At 44.1% G+C, this 25,557-nt stretch overlaps 2 protein-coding genes and 1 long non-coding RNA gene across 5 annotated transcripts in view; 2 read left to right on the forward strand and 1 right to left on the reverse strand.

The window, feature by feature from the left end:
- Positions 1 to 75: 75 nt before the first annotated feature.
- Positions 76 to 13,122, forward strand: LOC139378447 (coiled-coil domain containing 87; the record flags this gene model as incomplete). Its single annotated transcript, XM_071120625.1, has 19 exons — positions 76 to 259; positions 613 to 767; positions 921 to 1,171; positions 1,449 to 1,686; positions 2,024 to 2,105; positions 2,575 to 2,657; positions 2,798 to 2,955; positions 3,099 to 3,225; positions 3,367 to 3,585; positions 3,747 to 3,863; positions 4,010 to 4,125; positions 4,330 to 4,459; positions 6,451 to 6,560; positions 6,696 to 6,811; positions 7,037 to 7,080; positions 10,084 to 10,269; positions 11,340 to 11,454; positions 11,972 to 12,114; positions 12,809 to 13,122. Coding segments are annotated over 19 exons (2,847 nt in total), but the record flags the coding sequence as incomplete, so codon positions are not given.
- Positions 13,123 to 13,170: 48 nt separating this feature from the next.
- LOC139378446 (apoptotic protease-activating factor 1-like) overlaps positions 13,171 to 25,557 on the forward strand; it is a 70,344-nt gene continuing 57,957 nt past the window's right edge. The window contains exons 1-7 of one of the 3 annotated variants that reach the window (XM_071120623.1): positions 13,171 to 13,771; positions 14,836 to 15,067; positions 15,375 to 15,564; positions 18,711 to 18,908; positions 19,289 to 19,490; positions 19,682 to 19,794; positions 21,534 to 21,665. In XM_071120623.1, the coding sequence (XP_070976724.1) occupies positions 18,779 to 18,908; positions 19,289 to 19,490; positions 19,682 to 19,794; positions 21,534 to 21,665 (577 nt within the window). In that variant the 5' untranslated portion in view covers positions 13,171 to 13,771; positions 14,836 to 15,067; positions 15,375 to 15,564; positions 18,711 to 18,778. The remainder of the gene's footprint in view (positions 13,772 to 14,835; positions 15,068 to 15,374; positions 15,565 to 18,710; positions 18,909 to 19,288; positions 19,491 to 19,681; positions 19,795 to 21,533; positions 21,666 to 25,557) is intronic. The other 2 variants (XM_071120621.1, XM_071120622.1) reach the window with 2 other exon arrangements.
- LOC139379607 (uncharacterized) lies at positions 22,993 to 25,554 on the reverse strand. Its single transcript, XR_011628395.1, has 3 exons — positions 25,448 to 25,554; positions 23,577 to 23,686; positions 22,993 to 23,167 (listed from the first exon to the last, which is right to left on the reverse strand). It is a non-coding gene; the product is annotated as an uncharacterized lncRNA (long non-coding RNA).

Raw genomic sequence — 25,557 nt, forward strand, 5'->3', positions numbered from 1 at the left:
CGTTCCATTCACGTTAACGTTAGTTGACAACTCAACCAAATGTAAATCAAAACCAGACGTTGAACTGACAAAATTAAAGTGGTGGGCCGCCTCTCCCGAGCGGCGGAGGCCAAACGACGGATGGCAGATGGCCAGGACATGCTGACCTCCATGACACAGATGGTGGCCTGCACCCAGGACATCCAGCAGAGATACCGCAGCATCCTGGGGCCACTGTCCCTCTTCTTCCAGTCCAACCCCGAGGGAGAGAAGAGGGCAGGTGTGTGGCGATCTAAAGCTGTTTGAGGGAAGACAGCCTGGTGCCTTGTGTGAGGTGCTATTGTTGATCTGTGATTGTATGCATGAGGCCTTTGAGTTATTTGAATCAACAAAAGGATGTGTAGACAGTTTTACCCACCTAAATTCTAAAGTCTAGGCCTATTCATTTACAGGGCTGACCTGAAAACACACACAGGGTGTCGATCTACACAGTCTATTTTCTCTATCCACATGCCCCACACATCTCTTATGATGCCAAAACAAAATATCTTTATTGTTTTTATGAATGGAGGTGATACAGGAGAATGAAAGGTACCGTATGTACACATGTCCCGGGTGTGTTGTTCCTCCCAGACAGGGTCCAGGAGGAGAGAACAGTGTCCCCGTCGGTGTCAGAGGGGGTGAAGACCAACCCCACCTCCCTGGCCGACATGCGTCAACAGCTGCAGTACCGGATCCAGGAGCATTCCGTGCTCCACTCCACCCCTGTGGAGGATCAGCAAGCTCTGGTGAGCCACTCCATTAGGATACACTATACACTCTCTCTCCTAAGCATCTACTAAATGGATGGATGGTTGGATAGATAGATGGATGGAACAGTGTCACACACACACAGCCCCCATCCACCCAAAACACTCTGCGACTCCCCCCCCTCCCCCAAGGCGGCGGTAATGACGTCAGAGCTGGGCCTGATCTGGCAGGACCTGAAGGGGCTGATGGACGAGCCCACGCTGAACCAGGAGGAGAACAGGCAGCTGCAGGCGGAGACGTGCCAGGAGGTGCTCCGCATCTGCCAGGAGCTCTACCTCAACTATCTCCACCTGCTGGACAGGCTGAGGCGCCGCGCCGTCTTCAGCGACCAGGCCAACCGCAGCCGCCTGGGGGCCCAGATGGCCATAGACTGCACCAGCCTGTGAGTGACTGGCGAGCAGGGTTTTCCCAAGCTCCATTATTTCCTAGATGAGGATCTAAGGTCCTCAAATCAACATCTCTAGCTTCTTTTAACCAAGATTTACAATTGAAACCAATTGTAGCCAAATTCTTATAGTCGAAAATGCATGCTAAGCTCGTTACTTGAATTATCGATCATCAACCTTTTGTCGATAAGTGCAAACTCACCAAGCAGCTGTAAATACAATTGGTTGTTGTTATTGTTCGCCTTATTGCTAACGGTTATTCTTTCTCTGCAGTTTAAACGTCCACTCGATCAGACGCAGTGTAGCGGCAGGGATCAAGGCTACGCGGAGAGCCCGGCTGAGCGCTGAGAGACCCAGAGCTGCCGGACGCGACCTGAAGGGGGCGATGGAGACACACACAGCGCTGCCATGCAAACTGGACTTTGGTCTGACTCTGCAGACCAAGGCTGGCTGCAAGAAGAGCGGTGCCATCAGACAGGGCAAAAACCCTATCGAGAGGGACCTCCGAGAGGTGAGAGACAGAGAAAAAGAGAGGGAGAGAGAGTGTGTGTGTGTGTGTTTGAGTGAGTGTGGGTCGGTGGGTTTGTCTGTCTGTCTGTCTGTCTGTCTGTGTCTGTGTCTGTGTGTGTGTGTGTGTGTGTGTGTGTGTGTGTGTGTGTGTGTGTGTGTGTGTGTGTATGCGGTACCTACATCTTTCTGTGTGGGTGTGTGTGTCTCCATGCGTGTGAATGTGTGTGTACACTTGCTTCTCTACTGTTTTGGTGTGTGTGTGTGTGTCTGTGGTAAAGCTACAGGGAGCTGAGATGTTCCCTTCTCTCTCCCTGTCTGTCTGTCTGTCTGTCTGTCAGATGACTGAGAAGATGGGAGACATGGACCTGGAGCAGGTCTATGACCTGATGCCCTGCCACCTGGAACTGATCACTAACAAAGGCTTGCTATCTCTCTCTCGCTCTTTTCTCTCTATTGCTCTCTCTCTCTCTTTCTCTATCTCTCTTTCTGTCTCTCTCTCTCTTTCTCTCGTTCTGTCTCTCTCTCTCTTTCTCTATCTCTCTTTCTCTCTCTGTCTCTCTCTCTGTCTCTCTCTCTCTGTCTCTCTCTCTGTCTCTCTCTTTCTCTCTCTCTGTCTCTCTCTTTCTCTATCTCTCTTTCTCTGTCTCTCTCGTTCTCTGTCTCTCTCTTTCTCTATCTCTCTTTCTCTCTCTCTTTTTCTCTGTCTCTCTCTTTCTCTCTCTCTGTCTCTCTCTCTCTTTCTGTATCTCTCTTTCTCTGTCTCTCTCTTTCTCTATCTCTCTTTCTCTCACACAGACAGCCACACACACATATAGTCAAGTACACTTGTGACAATAATAAACAATTGTTTGTTAGTACTAGTAGTAGTGATATGTGTGTGTGTGTTTAGATGCAGCGCGGGCCAGCTTGGCCAATGTTTCACCGTCAGATGAGGAACCCAGCATGTATTACCATGGCTACACCAGACTAAAGGTATTGGTATAATTGCACTGTACTATTCACACCCACTCCAACTGGTCCCTGAAGACATACATACAGGACGGTTATTATTTATTTATTATTTATTATTAGTATGAGTTATATATTATGCAGTTATTTTTGTGAGCACCCAGGGGTGTAGTTCCATGCCAGACCTGCAGAGAGAGACTCTCCTGGAGGAGCTGGAGCTGGAGGCCCTGCCTACCAGACCCCAGTCGCCTCTGGTGCTGCTGGCCACTGGGCCCTGCTCCAACATCGAGAAGCCCATTGACCCTGCCCACGACCTCAGGAGGTGTGTGCGGTAGAGTGTGTGTGTGTGTGTGTATTTTTGTGCTTGAGTGTGTGTATTTTGTGCTTGTGTGTGTGTGTATATGTGTGAGTGTGTGTGTGTTTGTGTGTGTGTATGTTTGTTCTTATGTGTGTGTATGTATCTAGGTTGCTACAGGACAGAGTGATTGTGGATCAGGCTGTGACAGACTCTGACACAGACCTCCCTCCTCTGATCAAGGCCCTGGCGTGGAGAGGTTCCACCAAACTACAACAGCTCACACACACTCTGCAGGTAGGGAACACACTCTGTAGGTAGGGAACACACTCTGCAGGTAGGGAACACACACACACACACACATGCACACACATTCTCTCACCATAGTATACTTCCTATACCCCCCCCCCCCCCCCATCTATTCTTGTCCAATCCTAGAAACAGGAAGAGGAGGGGGAGAAGAGGGAGGGTGCCAGTGGAGGAAGGTACAGGGTGCCAGTGGAGGAACCGGAGCACCCCCAGGGAGCTGTGGTGAACGTGGCCCTGTCCCACGTCTCTCTAGCCCGCACAGCCGCCGCCCGCGTCTCAGACAGGGTTCTCCGCGACACCATTAACATCCACACGTACCCACCCGTCTACAACTACCTCACCAAAGAGGTGGGTCACAGAGGAGGCGGAGGATAGACATGTTATTATTACTACTTAGTGTGTGATGATGGTACTGTTATACTGTTACTATCACTATGACCTCATCATGGTGGTCTGACCCCTCTCTCTCTCTCTCTCTCTCTCTCTCTCTCTCTTTTTTCTCTAAACAGCTTGAGCTCTCTTCAGTGCAATGGCTGGATCGTAACCTGTTTGCCGGGGAAGAAATAAAGGAAGTCTATAAGGAGTTATCCAAAAGCAAATCTACACAGTATCTTAACTTCGATGAGGTGAGATATACTCTTTTACATTGCCTGTTGAATTTAATTCAGGAAAAATCCATTCTTAAATTGGCAATTGTTGATCCAGAATTTCAATTAATCTCTTGAATATCAATAGAATTGACTCCCTGTTGATCTGTTCCTTTCCCCTATAGGACGCCATGATAGAGCCAGCCTTGACCAACATCAGATGGAGTATGAAGAAGAAGAACCACCAGAGGTTCATCAACCCACAGCTGAAGAGACAGAACACCAACACCATGTCCCACAGGTACTGTACCCTGTATCCCACTTGACTCAACACCTGAACACCACTTTAGCACACTCTCTCTCATAATACAATACATTTTCTCACAGAGAGCTGCAGCTCTCCCAATGTAACTCAAAGTGTGTGTGTGTGTGTGTGTGTGTGTGTGTGTGTGTGTGTGTGTGTGTGTGTGTGTGTGTGTGTGTGTGTGTGTGTGTGTGTGTCCAGGAAAAGGACCGAGATCCCAGCGGACCATAAGAAACCGGAAGACCAGAATTCCCGGGCCTTCACGGCCTGGCTGCAGTGGTGGAAGACAGACCTCTCAGTCGAGGACTACCTCCGATACATCACCAATCAGGTCAGAGGTCACACATTCTGTAGTTACAGGAAGCAAATAGAAGAAGACTTTCTAATTAATTTAAGGCAGTAAATGCATAAAAATCGATTGAGTAACTAGAAGAAAATCAACCGGTTTTGTTTACAAATAAATCTCAAAAAACAATAAACTTATGAATTGGACCATAGGTTATTGCATGTACATTATAGACATGGCTTATTTTTTGTGTTTTGATGTTGTTGTTTTTTAGTAGTTCTACTTTTTTTATATTGAATACTGTGCCCTGTTGCGTAGGGCTTGAAAGTTAAGTGTTTCACTATAATTGTGCATGTGACAAATAAAACATGAAATTTAAAATAGGTGCTGGTACTCATTTTGGGCTTGAGTACTGTTTATATTTAGGTGCCAGAACTTTTCAGTCATTATTCTATAAGAGGTGCTGGACCTCAAGCAGTAGAAAAGTCAAGGTGCCGGTACTCAGTACCGAATGTAATGAATACTTTTTTGAATGAATGAATGACATTTTATTTTCGTGTCAAATCGCCAATTGGCAACCCATCCCTTATGGGATTAATTGACACATAAACAAACATTACAATAATTCAATAAAGAAAGAATAAGTAAGGTAAAAATCAATACATAATAGTAAATTACATCCCTAGAGCAGTAAAATAATTTACATACATACATACATACATACATACATAACATAACATAACATAACATAACATACCATAACCAGATAAATAAATAAAGACCCAAATATGTATAATTGCTAGTAAACTCAAGAATATCTTCACCAAAACAAAACTGAAAAACACTTCTCTTAGTAGCTGGTTTTCTAAAAGTCATTATCTGTGTTTTTGTCTGGTTGATCATGAGTCTCTATATTTTACACCAATTGACTGCACATAATAACATGTTCTGCAGGTCTTGTTCAGTTTCTTCCATCTAAATAGTATCATCAGCATATAAAAGGATCCTTAACATTTCATCATCATATCTTACTCCAATATTTAACTGTGGAATTTCTTTTGCCAAGTAATTTATAAATAAAGCAAACAAAGTCGGTGATAAGGCGTCTCCTTGTTTTACACCCGAGGGTGTGGGAAACCAGTCTATCATACTCATTAACCTGCACACAAGCAATTGATACTTTGTAAAGAGACTGGATTGCGTGATAAAATTTCCCATCAACCCTTGTTTTTAACAAACTATAGGCTAAAATATCCCTATTTTCAAAATCAAAAGCTTTCTGGAAATCAATGAAACATGCAAAAGTAGGCTTCTCTTTGTGTAATCTATTTCTGATTATTGTACAGACCGAGAAGATATGACCTGTACAGGCTGTGGATTTACGAAAACCATTTTGTTCTTCCACCAGAATGTTTTGATTCTCCAAAAATGTAATTAGCCTATTGTTGAGGATGGATGAAAATATAATTTATAAACTGTACTTAATAAACTTATGCCTCTATAGTTCAGTTGCACTCTTGGGTAATTTTTTGAAGATTTGGTAATGGGATTCACTATAGACTTATACCAAGTGGATGGCAGTATACTGTACTCAAAACACATTTGGAGCAAATCAAATAGGACATGAATTAATTTAGGGGATTTTAAAACCTCATTAGGCAGTTCATCAATGCCAAACGCTTTCCCATTTTTTGCAGCATCAATCACCTTCTTAACTTCTGCCACAGACAGCTCCTCATTTAAATATGGGTTACATATATCAGAGGGTTCTAACATTGTATTTTCCAGTTTAGTTTTCAGGAAACATATGTCTTTATAAACATTTTCCTCAAAATATGCCACATTTTCGTTACCTGAGAACAAACTGGCAAACCCCTTCTCCCACTCTTTAAGTACCTGTGTAATATCAGAATACCAGTGTTTTTCCAGGCCCAATTCAAGCACTAGATACATGTCCAATAATTTCCATGTCCAGTTATTGTTGTGGTATCAGAGAGTGATTGACTAGGACTCTCTCTGTCTCTGTGTCCATGTAGGACAATGACTACCTGTGGGCGGCGTTCCACCTGTACGATAGTGGCGATAGTGACGATGAGGAGGACGAGAGAAGAAGACTGCTCCAGCTACGAGGAGACGAGAGGAAGAAGTCTGTCTGTCTGTCTGTCTGTCTGTCTGTCTGCCCCACTATTTTCATTCTTTTTTCTCCATTCTTTTTTGTTGTAATCATGTTTCTTACATTATGAGGACTGCGAGCAGCTAACAAACCCGTGTGTGTGGATAGGAGGCGGAGGCAGAAGATGGAGGCTCTAAAGGGTCAGAAGCAGGAGTACGTGACAGGGGTGTGGAACGTCAACACGGTGCTGCTGGGAGGGCTGTGGAAGGAACCCGATCTGGAGGGTAACACACACGCACACTGTGACTTTTAACCATAGTAATTCAGTGAGTCATTCAAACGCAGGATGTTCCAGTCAAGGATTGTGAAATAAAAGGAAGTCAAACAGTTCTGGTTTAGTAGGTAATGTCATGACTCATTGGATTTCTGGCTTATTGGTACTAAACCTGTTTCATAGCCTATTGTTTATAGACTCATAGGTAACCTATTGTCTGTTGGGTTTTTTACAGAGGAGGAAGAGAGCCCAGATGAAGAAATAACCAGCTCTAAACAGGTATGTGTGTGTGTGCATGTCTTAGTACACAGATGATGCAGTAAATGTACCATAAATGGATTTACAGCCATTGTAATACAGTCAGGTTTTATGTGTCATTAAGACTGGGAGCCTTCGATCTGGGTAGTTCTCTCCTTCCTTGTCCCATTCCATCATCTCTCCTTCCTTGTCCCATTCCATCATATCTCCTTTCTCTGTCCCATTCTATCATCTCTCTTTCCCTGTCCCATTCCATCATCTCTCCTTCCTTGTCCCATTCCATCATCTCTCCTTCCTTGTCCCATTCCATCATCTCTCCTTTCTCTGTCCCATTCTATCATCTCTCTTTCCCTGTCCCATTCCATCATCTCTCTTTCTCTGTCCCATTCCATCATCTCTCCTTCCTTGTCCCATTCCATCATCTCTCCTTTCTCTGTCCCATTCCATCATCTATCCTTCCTTGTCCCATTCCATCATCTCTCCTTTCTCTGTCCCATTCCATCATCTCTATTTTCTCTGTCCCATTCCATCATCTCTCCTTCCTTGTCCCATTCCATCATCTCTCCTTTCTCTGTCCCATTCTATCATCTCTCTTTCCCTGTCCCATTCCATCATCTCTCTTTCCCTGTCCCATTCCATCATCTCTCCTTCCTTGTCCCATTCTATCATCTCTCCTTTCTCTGTCCCATTCCATCATCTCTCCTTCCTTGTCCCATTCCATCATCTCTCCTTTCTCTGTCCCATTCTATCATCTCTCTTTCCCTGTCTCATTCCATCATCTCTCCTTCCTTGTCCCATTCCATCATCTCTCCTTTCTCTGTCCCATTCTATCATCTCTCTTTCCCTGTCCCATTCCATCATCTCTCTTTCTCTGTCCCATTCCATAATCTCTCTTTCTCTGTCCCATTCCATCATCTCTTCTTTCTCTGTCCCATTCCATCATCTCTCCTTTCTCTGTCCCATTCCATCATCTCTCTTTCTCTGTCCCATTCCATCATCTCTCTTTCCCTGTCCCATTCCATCATCTCTCTTTCCCTGTCTCATTCCATCATCTCTCTTTCCCTGTCCCATTCCATCATCTATCCTTCCTTGTCCCATTCCATCATCTCTCCTTTCTCTGTCCCATTCCATCATCTCTCCTTCCTTGTCCCATTCCATCATCTCTCTTTCCCTGTCCCATTCCATCATCTCTCCTTGTCCCATTCCATCATCTCTCTCTCCTTGTCCCATTCCATCATCTCTCCTTGTCCCATTCCATCATCTCTCCTTCCTTGTCCCATTCCATCATCTCTCTTTCACTGTCCCATTCCATCATCTCTCCTTGTCCCATTCCATCATCTCTCTCTCCTTGTCCCATTCCATCATCTCTCCTTGTCCCATTCTATCATCTCTCCTTTCTCTGTCCCATTCCATCATCTCTCCTTCCTTGTCCCATTCCATCATCTCTCATTTCTCTGTCCCATTCTATCATCTCTCTTTCCCTGTCTCATTCCATCATCTCTCCTTCCTTGTCCCATTCCATCATCTCTCCTTTCTCTGTCCCATTCTATCATCTCTCTTTCCCTGTCCCATTCCATCATCTCTCTTTCTCTGTCCCATTCCATAATCTCTCTTTCTCTGTCCCATTCCATCATCTCTCCTTTCTCTGTCCCATTCCATCATCTCTCCTTTCTCTGTCCCATTCCATCATCTCTCTTTCTCTGTCCCATTCCATCATCTCTCTTTCCCTGTCCCATTCCATCATCTCTCTTTCCCTGTCTCATTCCATCATCTCTCTTTCCCTGTCCCATTCCATCATCTATCCTTCCTTGTCCCATTCCATCATCTCTCCTTTCTCTGTCCCATTCCATCATCTCTCCTTCCTTGTCCCATTCCATCATCTCTCTTTCCCTGTCCCATTCCATCATCTCTTAGTGTCCCATTCCATCATCTCTCTCTCCTTGTCCCATTCCATCATCTCTCCTTGTCCCATTCCATCATCTCTCCTTCCTTGTCCCATTCCATCATCTATCTTTCCCTGTCCCATTCCATCATCTCTCTTTCCCTGTCCCATTCCATCATCTCTCTTTCCCTGTCCCATTCCATCATCTCTCCTTGTCCCTGTCCCATTCCATCATCTCTGTCACGCGGAATGACACTGGAGGGACGAAGCAGGTACGGGGAGTAAACATTTAATAAACAACGGACATAGACGAGACAGGAACAGCGTCAAGAACTAAATACAAAGACAAAAGACAATCAATGAAGCAGCAGGGAACAGAGCTGAGGAACTGGCAATTATAGGGGAGGAAATAAACAGGAGATAAGTGAGTCCAATAATGCTGATGCAAGTGACGAGGGAGGGCTGATGTGCATGATTGATGGCAGGAGCGTGTGATGCAGGGTAATCTGGCGCCCTCAAGCGCCAGAGGAAGAGAAGAGCGGGAGCAGACGTGACACTCTCTTCCTCTGTCCCATTCCATCATCTCTCCTTCCTTGTCCCATTCCATCATCTCTCTTTCTCTGTCCCATTCTATCATCTCTCCTTCCTTGTCCCATTCCATCATCTCTCCTTCCTTGTCCCATTCCATCATCTATCCTTCCTTGTCCCATTCCATCATCTCTCCTTCCTTGTCCCATTCCATCATCTCTCCTTTCTCTGTCCCATTCCATCATCTATCCTTCCTTGTCCCATTCCATCATCTCTCTTTCTCTGTCCCATTCCATCATCTCTCCTTCCTTGTCCCATTCCATCATCTCTCTTTCTCTGTCCCATTCCATCATCTCTCTTTCTCTGTCCCATTCCATCATCTCTCTTTCTCTGTCCCATTACATCATCTTTCTTTCTCTGTCCCATTCCATCATCTCTCCAATTCCTTCAGATCTACGCATAACAGTTTGGGACTGATTGGGTTCTGTTCCAAATCAAACTCTAGCTTCTACCCCTAGGGACTTTCTGTAGACTTGAATTGAATAGGCCTTAGCAATATGGATACTATTTCCCTTTAAAAATTGTTTTTACTAACTGTCCTTTCTCCCTGTCAGAAGGCCTATAAGAGGACAGTGAGTGTGGGGAGCAAGGAGGCCAGTCGAGGGGGGGTGATGGGAGAGGGGGACCAGGTCCAGAGCAGGCTGGAGAGGATCTGGACACTCCTCTGCCTGCCCGACACCTACAGACTGGACATGGCCATTAAGTACAGCTCCCACGCACGCAGGGACCAGCTGGAGGAGGTGTGCACAGTACACAGACACACACGCATACGATAACAAATACATACAGGTGAATGCACACTTACTGTACCAGTATCATGCCACCATCTATAGCAGGGCTGTCTAATTCTGGTCCTGGAGGACCTAAATACTTCTATTTTTTGTTTCTACCTGGTAGTTAATTGTACTCACCTGGTGTCCCAGGTCTGAATTAGCCCCTGATCAGAAGGAGAGAATGAAACCCAGAAGTTTTTGGGCCCTCCAGGACTGACATTGGACAGCCCTGATAGAGGTTAGCAGAGATGGTAGCATGATACTTGATGCTGTGTTCATATTACCTCACCATATCACCATAGACACAGAGCTCACCATATCACCATAGAGACATAGCTCACCATATCACCAAAAACACAGAGCTCACCACCATATCACCATAGACACAGAGCTCACCACCATATCACCATAGAAACAGAGATCACCATATCACCATAGAGACAGAGCTCACCATAGAGATGGAGCTCACCATATCACCAAAAACACAGAGCTCACCATATCACCATAGAGACAGAGCTCACCATATCACCATAGACACAGAGCTCACTGTATCACCATATAGACAGAGCTCACCATATCACCATAGACACAGAGCTCACTGTATCACCATATAGACAGAGCTCACCATATCACCATAGACACAGAGCTCACCATATCACCGAAGAGACGCTCTGTCACCATATCACCAAAGAGACAGAGCTCACCATATCCCCATGGAGACAGATCACCATAGAGACAGAGATCACCATATCACCATAGAGACAGAGATCACCATATCACCATAGACACAGAGTTTACCATATCACTATGGAGACCGAGCTCACCATATCACTATGGAGACAGAGATCACCATATCACCATAGAGACAGAGATCACCATATCACCATAGACTCAGAGTTCACCATATACTTCCAAAATCTTTTCTATACCTTGAACAGAATTTTGTGTTTATGCATACATTTGTGTATGTGTGTATGTGTACGTGTGTGTGTATTTTGTATACATCCGTGTGTGTGTGTGCGTGCGTTTCCTCCCAGGCCACAGCAGCATGGGAGCGCGCTGCCCGTCTCATCCAGCAGAGGGAGTCTCTGCTGGCTCGTCTGGAGCTGTTTGAGAGGGACGCTTCTGACCCCAACCGCTTCTTCCTGCAAGGTACTGCATAATATATATCTGCTCTGGGGTAAAGTTTCCCCTCGGTGCAGATATATTCCCACGAGCCCGTCCTCCCTAATTAAGATGACACCAGCCTCCTGTGCTCCTTACAATATTATAACATATTGCTTTTACAGCATATTGTATTGGATGATATATTGTAAGTTGCTAAATATATCATCATATTATTATTGTTATAAATAAAAGGCAGTTGATGAAATATCTAATGCCAGAGTACACCTTACTGGACAAAAACATTTAAAGCACCTGGTATTCCCAGGCAGTCTCCCAGCCAAGTACTAACTAGGCCCAACCCTGCATAGCTTCTGAGAGGCTAGTATGGTCGTAAGTGAAGGAGCATATCTTCGTACACTATACAAAGGGAATGTCTCTCGCTCTATCTTTGTCTCTTTCTTTCCTTCCATCTTTCCTTCCTTTCTCTCACTTTATTTTTCTATCTTTCTTTCCTGCCCCTCTCTCTCTTTCTCACTTGCACACTCATTTTTTTCTTTCTCAGGCTACCGAGGCACCTCTCTAGCCAGGATGGATGAGTCCAAGCACCGGAGAAAACTCAACTCCCAGATCTGTTCTCTGGAGAAGGTTTTGTCTAAGATTCTCCACCACATTACAGACAGCTTCCATGACACTGTCACCTACAAGGTGAGTCAGGCCAATGGGCCATACATCATGGGTCTATTAATTAGTGTACAGCGTAGCAAAATGTTTTGCAACGGAAAACAAAAACCTGTGTTTCTTATTAGACAAATTGAGCAAAGTCCCTCCTCATTTTTGCTTGTTTGCTTCCGTTGATTTCCTAGTGAATATGACCCACTAGTGTCACTGTGCTCTCTGACATACAGCACATGCAGTATGCTATGGGGGATAGAGAGAGACAGAGAGAAAGCAGAGTTTTTAGGTTGGTGATTTACCCTCATTGAAAGAGCTTTGCCGTTCCCTCACCTTCTCTATTTCTCTCTCCCTCACATTCTCTGTTTCTTCCTCTGGCCATGTCCAAAATCGGTCCTGTCTTGCCTACTACTTACTAAAACTGCACAATGTGTAATAGTCGTATATCCTATCTAGAACATACAAGTTAGAAAAAAATGTATGCAGTAAGTTACAAATATTGACATACTAGGCTCATACATACTGAGAAAACGCTATGAAGAGCTCTGCGCCATCCCCCTTATCTGATTATCCCCAATAACCAAAACTTGTCAACTCATCATCAAGTCCTTCATTGGTTTAATCAGGTGTATTGGGCTAGAACAAAAGCCCCAAAACTCTGGTGTAGCCAGACGAAGCAGTTTCCTCACAGCTGTGTTTTCAACGGTCACTCTCTCACTCTCTCCAGGGGAGGCCGTACAGGGAGAAGATGCGCTGGGACCGCATCGAGATGCTCTACTGGCTGCAGCAGGAGCGCCGGGTCCAGGCTCTGGAGAGAGTGGTGGAGGGGAGGGGCTCTCTCCCCACCAGACTGCCCCCCCTCAACCCCAACCTTCAGCTGTACCCGGGCACCCACCCCACCCCCCAAGGACACACCCCGACCCTCAGCCAGAGACCCCACCCTCACACACACAGCCCCTCCAATCCAACCCAGCCGAGCTCAGTGTTGTATCCAGTATAAGTTTGAACGTTGTAAGCAAATAAATAAAATGCTTGGAAAATTGTTTGTATGCACTGCTTGGAAGGATATATTATATTTGATAATTTGTATGTATTCATATTATGTATAATCAATGATCATTATCCCTTGTCAAGTAAATGTATGAACGTGATTGGATAGTATATATGCACTACTAGTAGGTTCATATGACATTGTCAACATTTGATATGGAGAATATTTTGTCATTAATCATTTACATTATTTTGTTCTGAGTGTGGCAGAAACATGCAACTCTAAGTGCCATGACAAAAGGAACGCTGTTTGCACTATGAGTCTATTTCGGGTCACTGTTAAGTGTCTTATCAGTATTGCCAAGTGCAATACCAAAGATACTGAGCTAGCACTGCAGGCCTACAAGTTTACAATGAACAACAAGTTGTCACGCATCACCAGGCAGCCTGCTCCCATCTGCCTAGTTACAGTTAAGCGCATGCTTTATCTCACCCTCTCACGTGTGCGCGAAACGCCACCGCATTGGTCATTTCAGACCGGGGGAAGTTGTTTTTGTTACAATTCAGGAAGAACCCTACTCATTTCAAAAATAGGTGGGGATTTTTGTCAGAATTACATTATTTTGAAAGGAAATTATTATAAACTTGAGTACTTATCGAGTGTGGATAGCGAGCTCCTGTGTCGAGCAAATAGATACATGTGAGTAATTGTGTTTCATTTGTTTCCTTACAACTTATTACGAGTGAAGTATGTGCCACCTTCAGTTAAAAAGTGTTGTTCCTATCTTGTTTTTATAAACAAACAATGTTTGTCTGCCTGTGGAAATAATAAACGTATAAATAGCGTTTGTTATGCATACTATATAGCCTACTACAGACAGCTGCTGTGTAGTTTTGGGAATGTCGGCTAGCTACACTGCTGTGTCCCACAGCTGTCAAATTAACCTTGGTAGTTAACTATAACGTTACGGTCTAAGTGCACAGTTAGCTAGCTATACGCCAGTCAGCTACTTTATATATATAGTAGTATAAAGTATGTATGTGTATGTGTGTGTGTGTGTGTGTGTGTGTGTGTGTGTGTGTGTGTGTGTGTGTGTGTGTGTGTGTGTGTGTGTGTGTGTGTATAAACTTGTAACCTGACTAAATGACAAAAGCCCACAATCAATGTTCACTCTAAAGAGGAAATTTGGTAACTTCCTGACGTTGAATCAGCAATATCTGGGCAAGTCAGTGCACGCAGACTGAATGGAGGAGATGGATAACGAAAGTAGTCTCAATTGTTGTTTTTCTGCTACAAATTAACGTTAGATGGTCAAGTCATTCAGACTTATTCCATTCTCAACCACATTCATGGAGAAGTCACCTGTCCTTACGAAATATATTCAGTCAGAGTGCTGTATAACTGCAGTATGCTGCAAATACTGCCTCCAAAATACCACAGTCGACTGCAATCTTTTTTTGTAAGGGCAGCATTTTCAAATATTTTCTGGCACTGTAGTATTACAAGGATCTTCATCATACTGTACATCTACCAATCAGAGCTCTTATCAGTGTCCAGTTGTATTTTAGGTGGGGCACAGGAGTCACTAAGAGGCAGCAGTGCAAGTAGTAGTACTGTCCTAGCTCTGGTCCAGGGTGTTACGTGCAGCTTGAGCCTCCTTCAACCTATTATTGTTCAAGAAAGCTCAAGCCACACATAGCACCCTGGACCAGAACTAGTACTGCCCATACTACATCCATCCATGCAACTTCCTTTCCCCGTAGCTCCCATCACCTGCCAATTAATCACCATTCCAGCCCAGCCCACTTGTGTGGTTGGACCAGGTCTGGCCCGTTGGCATGGCGATGATGGAGGAAGGGGCGCGGAGCTGCCTGCTTCAGTCACGCTCCAGCCTGGAGCAGGACATCAGGGCTTCCTACCTGATGGATCACATGATCAGTGACGGTGTGCTGACGGGGGACGAGGAGGACAGGATCAGGAGCAAGGTGGGGTGAGGTGGGGAAGTACAGTAGCACCCTTTTCATACACTTTCCTATGTCCATAGTGGTAAGTGTGTAGTGATGATTAAGTGTATAAAACTGTTTGTTTTGAATTTGGCCCATAACCGAGTGCACTGTGCTGGGAAAACGGTTGGGTTCCTGATTCCAAACAAACACCCTCATAAGAGGAAGGGGGAGAGAGAGGTAAGTCAGAGAGATTGCAGGGCTTTTTAAACACTTAACACTACGGACATCTGAAAGAACTGCATCGGTGTAAGAAAAGCAATAAAGTGGTTTCAAAATTCAAATTGTCCATCGATTAGCCCACCAGGAGAGAGCAGGCGGCGGCCCTGCTGGAGCTGCTCCTGAGGAAGGATAACCAGGCCTACATCTCCTTCTACAACGCCCTGGTCCGCGAGAGCTACGGAGACCTGGCCAGCCTGCTCCACAACAGCCTGCCCCTAGTCTCCCCTGAGGCTGAGAAGAGCTTCTCAGACGGTGGCACCCGCTATGGTGAGTTGCCCCAAAGGGTGGAGGATGGAGAATACCAGGAGACTAGGGCAGTCTGAGATGTGCCCTCCTTTTCTGATACAGGGACATAATATGCAGGGGCGCTCTATGTATATGTACAGTTGAAGTTGGAAGTTTACATGCCAAATACATTTAAACTCAGTTTTTCAGAATTTCTGACATTTAATCCTAGTAAAGATTCCCTGTCAGTTAGGACCACTTTATTTTAAGAATGTGTCAGAATAATAGTAGAGAGAATGATTTATTTGAGCTTTTATTTCTTTCATCACATTCCTAGTTGGGTCAGAAGTTTACATAATTAGTATTTGGTAGAATTTCAGTTCTGCCCACAAATTTTCTATAGGATTGAGGCCAGGGCTTTGCGATGGCCACTCCAATACCTTGACTTTGTTGTCCTTAAGCCATTTTGCCACAACTTTGGAAGTATGCTCATTGTCCATTTGGGACCAAGCTTCAACTTCCTGACTGATGTCTTGAGATGTTGCTTCAACAAGCCGCACTGCTTCTTAACACAGCGCGCATCCAACCCGGAAGCCAGCCGCACCAATGTGTCGGAGGAAACACTGGCAACCTTGGTTAGCGCGCACTGCGCCCGGCCCGCCACAGGAGTGCGCGATGAGACAAGGACATCCCTACCGGCCAAGCCTAACCCGGACGACTCTAGGCCAATGGTGCATCGCCCCACGGACCTCCCGGTCGCGGCCAGTTACGCCAGAGCCTGGGCGCGAACCCAGAGTCTCTGATGCACAGCTGGTGCAGCTGGTACAGCGCCCTTAACCACTGCGCCACCCGGGAGGTCAAACAGTTATATTTTTGTTTCATCAGACCAGAGGACATTTCTCCAAAAAGTGCAATCTTTGTCCCCATGTGCAGTTGCAAACCGTAGTCTGGCTTTTTTATGGTGTTTTTGGAGCAGTGGCTTCTTCCTTGCTGAGTGGCCTTTCAGGTTATGTCGAGATACGACTCGTTTTACTGTGGACGTAGATACTTTTGCACCTGTTTCCTCCAGCATCTTCACAAGGTCCTTTGCTGTTGTTCTGGGATTGATTTGCACGTTTCGCACCAAAGTACATTCATCTCTAGGAGACAGAACGCGTCTCCTTCCTGAGCGGTATGACGGCTGCGTGGTCCCATGGTGTTTATACTTGCGTACTATTGTTTGTACAGATGAACGTGGTACCTTCAGGCGATTGGAAATTGCTCCTAAGGATGAACCAGACATGTGGAGGTCTACAAAAAAAAAGAATCTGAGTTTTTGGCTGATTTCTTTTGATTTTCCCATGATGTCAAGCAAAGAGGCGCTGAGTTTGAAGGTAGGCCTTGAAATACATCCACAGGTACACCTCAAAATTGACTCAAATGATGTCAATTAGCCTATCAGAATCTTCTAAATCCATGACATCATTTTCTGGAATTTTCCAAGCTGTTTAAAGGCACAGTCAACTTAGTGTATGTAAACTTCTGACCCACTGGAATTGTGATACAGTGAAATAATCTGTCTGTAAACAATTGTTGGAAAAATGACGTGTCATGCACAAAGTAGATATCCTAACCAACTTGCCAAAACAATAGTTTGTTAACAAGAAATTTGTGGAGTGGTTGAATTTTTTTTTTTTTTTTTTTGGTAACAGTATTTTTATTGGAATTTCACAATTTTCACCCATATTAAGAGATACAACAACAGAGACAAAGCAACAAAAAAAACAGCACTCACTCACACATACCTACGCATATATTTATATATATATATATATATATATATATATATATATATACACACACACACATATGCGTACATACATACCACACACACCCATACATACGTACACCATTTTCCTCTTCCCGCTCGGTACTTCTCTCACCCCATCCCCATCATTGCGTCTCTCAATACATACATACATTTTAAACAAACTTACAAACAGAAATTAAACAAAAAAGCTCAGTTTAAACCAAGAAGTTAGGTTCCACACATGGAACGTACAGTGTAGTTCTAAAATACACAGATCCCCGCCATTCTAAGAGAATCCTTGCAGCATAATAGCTGATACCTCAGGTTCTAGGTATTTTAGATAAGGTTCCCATACTTTGTAGAACTGGTCTGTTTTAGAATGCAATGTACATGTCAGATATTCCAGAGGCACCCATTCAAATAGTATCTTATGCCAATCTTTAATAGAAGGAACCTTATCACTAATCCACTGTAAAAGGATGTTTTTCCTCGCTGTGAAGGTAAGGATGTTGTAAAGCCTCCTTTTACCCACAGAAGTAACCTGCCTACTAGGGAGACCTAACAGTAAAGAAACTGGGTCCAATTCTAGATCATCCCCTAGGATCTTTTATTGCAGAACACCAGACCAGTATCTTTGTATTTTGGTACATGACCATAAACAATGTGTTAGGGTGCCTGTATCAGTTTTGCATTTAAGACACTGAGGGGAAGAGGAAGTGGGGCTAAAAGCATGTCTGCGATTTGGGGATGCATGCAATCTGTGTATTATTCTTAATTGGATTGCTCTAGTACGATTACATATAGATATTGTTTTTGCATATCTCCAAATGTCCTCCCACATCTATTCGTCAATAGTAACAGACAATTCTTTCTCCCACACTTGTTTCACCCTCTGTGTGTTGACAGCAGAAAAGGACCTTAAAGTATCATAAAACAGACTTACAGACATTTTCCTTTGTGGGGAAAAAAAGCATTCTTTCAATGACAGACACATCAGGGTTACCAATTAAGGTGGTGTTCTTCAGAATATAATGTCTTACTTGTAGGAAGCGGAAGAAGTCCTGCTTTGGGAGTCGATATTTCTCGACCATCTGCTCAAATGACAATAACATCTTATCAGCAAATAAGTCATTTAGCCTGCGTATGCCTTTATTAAGCCAAAAGTTAAAGCCAGCATCCAGCAATCCTGGACTGAAATCTGGGTTATTAAGAATTGGGGTAAGAGCAGAGGTTAGTTTGGACGAAAAACCAACCTAAGTGTTTGAACTTCCGACTTCAACTATATGTGTGTGTATGGTAGCGCACCTCTCTGTCTCTGCCATGTTTGACCCCTCTGTTTATTCCATTGGCAACATACTGTATTTATATATATATATAATGCTGTATTACCCTGTTCCAGTCCAGGCGGTGCTGAGTGAGGGCGGCGTGCCCCAGAGACCCGTGGTGTTTGTGAGCCGGCCAGCCCTGATGAACCGGGTCAGGGAGAAGCTCTACCGCTTGCAGAAGGAGCCCGGCTGGGTCACTGTGTTCGGCATGGCCGGCTCCGGCAAGTCTGTCTTGGCTGCGGAGGCAGTCCGTGACCACGCACTCATCACAGGTAGGTGGCTCCGTGGTGAAGTTTCCTTCCACAATCCTAACCAAGCCCAATAATGGGTAAAATGTCAAACTGACCCAAGATGCATTTCTGGAGGGGGGTTAATACATGTAGAGGAGGCTCTTTTTCTCTCTTCATTCACTTTCTCTCTGTTTTCTCTTTGTCTGCATTCACTTTATGTTTTCTCTCTGTTCTTTATCGCATTGGTCTCTTGACTGTTCTGTTCTTCTGTCTGTGTCTCTCTCTCTCTCTCTCCATCTTTCTCTCCGTTTCCTTGTTCGTTATCGCATTGGTCTCTTGACTGTACTGTCTCTCTCCATCTGTCTTTCTCTCTCTCTCTCTCTGACACCCACACCCACACCGGTCCTTCTGACCCCCCCCAGAGTGTTTTCCAGGAGGAGTCCACTGGCTGTCCATAGGCCAGCTGGACCGGTCTGACCTGCTGGTTAGGATCCAGTCACTGTGTTTCCGCCTGGAGCAGCAGAGCCAGGAGAAAGACCCCTCGTCCTCCCTCCACCGGCCTCCTGGCTCTCTGGAGGAGGCCAAGGAGCGACTACGCTTCCTCATGCTCCGTCGTTACCCCAGGTCAGTCCCCCAGGGTTGATGTGGACTGGTAGCAAACCTTTCAACTTGGTCCATTTCTTCTAAATGGTGGCTGTTAATGATGAGTAGAATGTTCAGTTGGACCTCAGAAGTTTTAGCTATGGAGTGAATTATTGTATGCTATTAACTCCATTATAATTCCTGTCAATTGAATTAGATGTGTGTGTGTGCAGGTCGTTGCTGATACTGGATGACATCTGGGACAGCTCGGTGCTCAAGGCCTTTGACATACAGTGTCGAGTACTGCTCACCACCCGAGACAGAAGCCTAGCCGAATGTGTCAGCGGTGTGTATGAGTAATAGCAGTGATATTAATACTAACATTACTACAGTAAATCAAATCAAATTTTATGTCACATACACATGGTTAGCAGATGTTAATGCGAGTGTAGCGAAATGCTTGTGCTTCTAGTTCCGACAATGCAGTAATAACCAACAAGTAATCTAGCTAACAATTCCAAAACTACTACCTTATAGACACAAGTGTAAGGGGATAAATAATATGTACATAAAGATATATGAATGAGTGATGGTACAGAGCGGCATAGGCAAGATACAGTAGATGGTATTGAGTGCAGTATATACATATGAGATGAGTATGTAAACAAAGTGGCATAGTTAAAGTGGCTAGTGATACATGTATTACATAAAGATGCAGTAGATGATATAGAGTACAGTATATACATATACGTATGAGATGAATAATGTAGGGTATGTAAACATTATATTAGGTAGCATTGTTTAAAGTGGCTAGTGATATATTTTACATAATTTCCCATCAATTCCCATTATTAAAGTGGCTGGAGTTGAGTCAGTGTGTTGGCAGCAGCCACTCAATGTTAGTGGTGGCTGTTTAACAGTCTGATGGACTTGAGATAGAAGCTGTTTTTCAGTCTCTCGTTCTCAGCTTTGATGCACCTGTACTGACCTCGCCTTCTGGATGATAGCGGGGTGAACAGGCAGTGGCTCGGGTGGTTGTTGTCCTTGATGATCTTTATGGCCTTCCTGTGACATCGGGTGGTGTAGGTGTCCTGGAGGGCAGGTAGTTTGCCCCCGGTGATGCGTTGTGCAGACCTCACTACCCTCTGGAGAGCCTTACGGGTGTGGGCGGAGCAGTTGCCGTACCAGGCGGTGATACAGCCCGACAGGATGCTCTCGATTGTGCATCTGTAGAAGTTTGTGAGTGCTTTTGGTGACGAGCCAAATTTCTTCAGCCTCCTGAGGTTGAAGAGGCGCTGCTGCGCCTTCTTCACGATGCTGTCTGTGTGGGTGGACCAATTCAGTTTGTCTGTGATGTGTACGCCGAGGAACTTAAAACTTACTACCCTCTCCACTACTGTTCCATCGATGTCGATAGGGGGGTGTTCCCTCTGCTGTTTCCTGAAGTCCACAATCATCTGCTTAGTTTTGTTGACGTTGAGTGTGAGGTTATTTTCCTGACACCACACTCCGAGGGCCCTCACCTCCTCCCTGTAGGCCGTCTCGTCGTTGTTGGTAATCAAGGCTACCACTGTTGTGTCGTCCGCAAACTTGATGATTGAGTTGGAGGCGTGCGTGGCCACGCAGTTGTGGGTGAACAGGGAGTACAGGAGAGGGCTCAGAACGCACCCTTGTGGGGCCCCAGTGTTGAGGATCAGCGGGGTGGAAATGTTGTTGCCTACCCTCACCACCTGGGGGCGGCCCGTCAGGAAGTCCAGAACACAGGATCCGCTTCGCGAAAGTCATATTCTTGGTCGTACTGATGGTGAGTTGACGCTGCTCTTATGTTCAGTAGTTCTTCTCGACTGTATGTAATGAAACCTAAGATGACCTGGGGTACCAATGTAAGAAATAACACGTAAAAAAACAAAAAACTGCATAGTTTCCTAGGAACGCGAAGCGAGGCGGCCATCTCTGTCGGCGCCGGAAGTATAATGATCAGTACTACTGATAATGATGACTTAATTTATAGAACACTGCTCAAACATTACGCTCAATGCACCTGCTCATCAAACTGTGCATATGTGTGTGTGTGTGTGTGTCCAGGTCCTAAGTCTGAGGTGGCAGTGGAGAGTGGTCTGGAGGAGGGTCAGGCCTTGGAGATCCTCGCCCTGTATGTCAACAGGAAACCCCAGAGACTCCCAGAACAGGCCCGCAGCATTGTCAGAGAGTGCAAAGGTACATGCTCACGCACACGTATCTATAGTGTCAAAAGAAATTGTATTGAATGAAATGAAAATTCCATTCAGGTTTACAATAAAATGTCAATTTATTTCACATATTCAAGAGAAATAAGTATTACATTTTCTTATGAATGATTTGGTTGGCATTATGTAGTGTGACCAAAAACATTGATAGAAATAATGAACAGATCATGAAGAGAACAAGCTAATTAAACATCAAATAAAACAGCAACGTGGCATACTGTAATAGTATGGATAGAATATAGTACCTTATACAGAGGGTGGGTCTAATCCTGAATGCTGATTGGTTTAAACCGCATTCCAGCTGGTGTCTATTCCACAAGTTACCACCGGCTAAATCAATGACGTTAAAATGCCTATTTACTCTGTTGCATCTGACTGCGCATTCCACTGTATCATCAGCCCAGCCAGGCAATTTATAAACTTGTTCTCCACTATAAAAAAGTATCTAGACATTATCTCACTTTTTTTTTAGACTATTATTTAGTTTAACAGCAGATATTTGTATAAACCTTTCTGTCTGTCTCCAACATTTGCAACATTGTTTCAATATTCAAATTCAATCTCCAGCTGTCCCATACATACAAATCATGAATCAGCTGGCATAATTTTTGTGGATATATATATATATACACAGAAATGTACATTGAAAAAAGGTCAAACAAAACGAAGTGCAGCTAGTTTGCAGTCTTTCCAGCTTCAGTTTTTAGTGATTGTGTTAGTTGTGTTGTTGTCTCCTCTGAACGACAATGTCCTGACAAGAGAGCACATTTTCTATGCCAGGAGAAATCGTGCATCATTAGCTCATTGTTATAGATGTCCCTAAGTAAATGTCACTAGAAAACAGCTTAAACAAATGCAGCTACTGTTGTTGTTCTGGCTGCACTGTTTGACGTGACTAAGTTAACCATAGTTGGCTAGCTAGCAAGCAAAGGATAAGAACGTTGCCAGCCAGTATGGCTATGGAACATTTAGAAGGAACGACTGGGTCGTGTCCATAGATGCATAACAAAAAGACTGAATGACTTCATCAATAAATTATTATTTGAATATGTTGGTAATCCGTTGTATAAAAGTGATAATGCCCGAGAAGCCGGTGTTTGAAGGATATATTGGTTTGCTGCCTGAGACGATGCAAATATATCCTCTAAACACCTGCTTCTCGGGAATTCTCATAGTTAATAATGGTTCATGATAAATTAATACAATGCGAGATGAGAAGGGAATCATTAATTATAGGTGGCAACCGATCCACACACTAACATGGCAACCGATCCACACACTAACACGGCAACCGATCCACACACTAACTCCATGTGCTTCTATTCAAAGCTCTTCCTTATTTTTCGGCTCCCTTTTTTTCTCTCTGTCGTTCTCTTTCTTCTCTTCCTTGTGGAAGACATTTTCATCTGGCTGCTCTTTCCATCTCAGTTCGAAGTTCCAAGTCATCCCATTGGCCTTCATTTTCTCCTTTATCTGAGGAACAGAACCAGGCTTTATGCCCTGAACACCTAATTTTACTGAATATGTATTTATTAATACATTGTAGGATTAACTATTCACTCCTTTCCATGTACTTTGACTCAAAGAAGAGTGTTCAAATATTAGGTTTTTTTTAAACATTTTTAGCTCCCCTAGCAGTGCTGTTGAGGAACTAGAGCAAGCACACTTGTTGTTTTGTTTTGAACACAACCCTGCATCCCACCATCACACAATTACTGTTGTTTACACAATCCAAAAACGGCCCATTATAAATCGCAATCTGGGTCAGGTGGGCATAAAATCTGCCACTTTGAACCCGTAAACGGGTATGAGTGTAAAGAGTTAACTGACATGCATGGTTAAATGAAGGTAAAAGTCTAGAAATGAAGAGGGTGAGACTCACCTGCTGTAAAATGGCCTCCCTCTTCTTAGCATCATTCAGGTCCATGTTTGGGTCTGGGGTCATCCGCACTCTCACTACCTGTATCTTCTTGACTGTTGGGGGTCTTGGGTCTAACACATACAGTTGAAGTCGGAAGTTTACATCCAACTTAACCAAATACATTTAAACTCAGTTTTTCACAATTCCTGACATTAAATCCTAGTAAAAATTCCCTGTTTTAGGTCAGTTAGGATCACCACTTTATTTTAAGAATGTGAAATGTCAGAATAGTAGTAGAGAGAATTATTCATTTCAGCTTTTATTTCTTTCATCACATTCCCAGTGGGTCAGAAGTTTACATGCACTCAACAAGTATTTGGTAGCATTGCCTTAAAATTGTTTAACTTGGGTAAAATGTTTTGGGTAGCCTTCGACAACCTTCCCACAATAATTTGGGTGAATTTTGACCCATTCCTCCTGACAGCTGGTGTAACGGAGTCAGGTTTGTAGGCCTCCTTGCTCGCACACGCTTTTTCAGTTCTGGCCACAAATTTTCTATGGGATTGAGGTCAGGGCTTTGTGATGGCCACTCCAATACCTTGACATTGTTGTCCTTAAGCCATTTTGCCACAACTTTGGAAGTATGCTTGGGGTCATTGTCCATTTGGAAGACCCATTTTGCAGCCAAGCTTTAACTTCCTGACTGATGTCTTGAGATGTTGCTTCAATATATCTACATAATTTTCCCTCTTTATGATGCCATCTATTTTGTGAAGTTCACCAGTCCCTCCTGCAGCAAAGCACCCCCACAACATGATGCTGCCACTCCCGTGCTTCACTGTTGGGAAAGTGTTCTTCAGCTTGCAATCGTCCCCCCTTTTCCTCCAAACATAACGATGGTCATTATGACCAAACAGTTATATTTTTGTTTCATCAGACCAGAGGACATTTCTCCAAAAAGTATGATCTTTGTCCCAATGTACAGTTGCAAACCGTAGTCTGGCTTTATGGCGGTTTTGGAGCAGTGGCTTCTTCCTTGCCGAGTGGCCTTTCAGGTTATGTCGATATAGGACTCGTTTTACTGTGGACATGGATACTTTTGTACCTGATTCCTCCAGCATCTTCACCGGGTCCTTTTCTGTTGTTCTGGGATTGATTTGCACGTTTCGCACCAAAGTACGTTAATCTCTAGGAGACAGAAGTTGTTTCTTTCCTGAGCGGTATGACGGCTGCGTGGTCCATGGTGTTTATACTTCAGTACTATTGTTTGTACAGATGAACGTGGTACCTTCAGGCGATTGGAAATTGCTCCCAAGGATGAACCAGACTTGTGGAGGTCTTGGCTGATTTCTTTAGATTTTTTAGATTTACCGATGATGTCAAGCAAAGAGGCACGGAGTTTGAAGGTAGGCCTTGAAATACATCCACATGTACCCTTCCAATTGACTCAAATTATGTCAATTAGCCTATCAGATTCTTCTAAAGCCATGACATAATTTTCTGGAATTTTCCAAGCTGTTTAAAGGCACATTCAACTTAGTGTATGTAAACTTCTGACCCACTGGAATTGTAATGCAGTGAATTATAAGTGAAATAATCTGTCTGAAAACAATTGTTCAAAAAATTATTTGTCATGCACAAAACTATAGTTTGTTAACAAGAAATATGGTTGAAAAACTAGTTTTAATGACTCCAACCTAAGTGTATGTAAACTTCCGACTTCATCTAGATACACACTTACAGTTAAGATGAACATTCACTATTGCATACAAGAATGTCACATATTTAAATCTGTGTGGACAGTTATTCCAAATCAACAGCCCATTTAAGGAGATGAGTTTGGTGATGAGATGAGTTTGATCCCTTATTGTGCATAAGGGATCTTAACTTACTGCCGTAGCAAACAAAGGGACATTCCTTCAGACATTCTCTGTCTATCCATTGGCCTGAGGTACTGCGATTCCAAGCAGCGCAGGACTCGTTCAGTTCTCTGTCGACCCAG

Source organism: Oncorhynchus clarkii, chromosome 21, assembly GCF_045791955.1.
Source record: "Oncorhynchus clarkii lewisi isolate Uvic-CL-2024 chromosome 21, UVic_Ocla_1.0, whole genome shotgun sequence".
Lineage (NCBI taxonomy): Eukaryota > Metazoa > Chordata > Actinopteri > Salmoniformes > Salmonidae > Oncorhynchus > Oncorhynchus clarkii.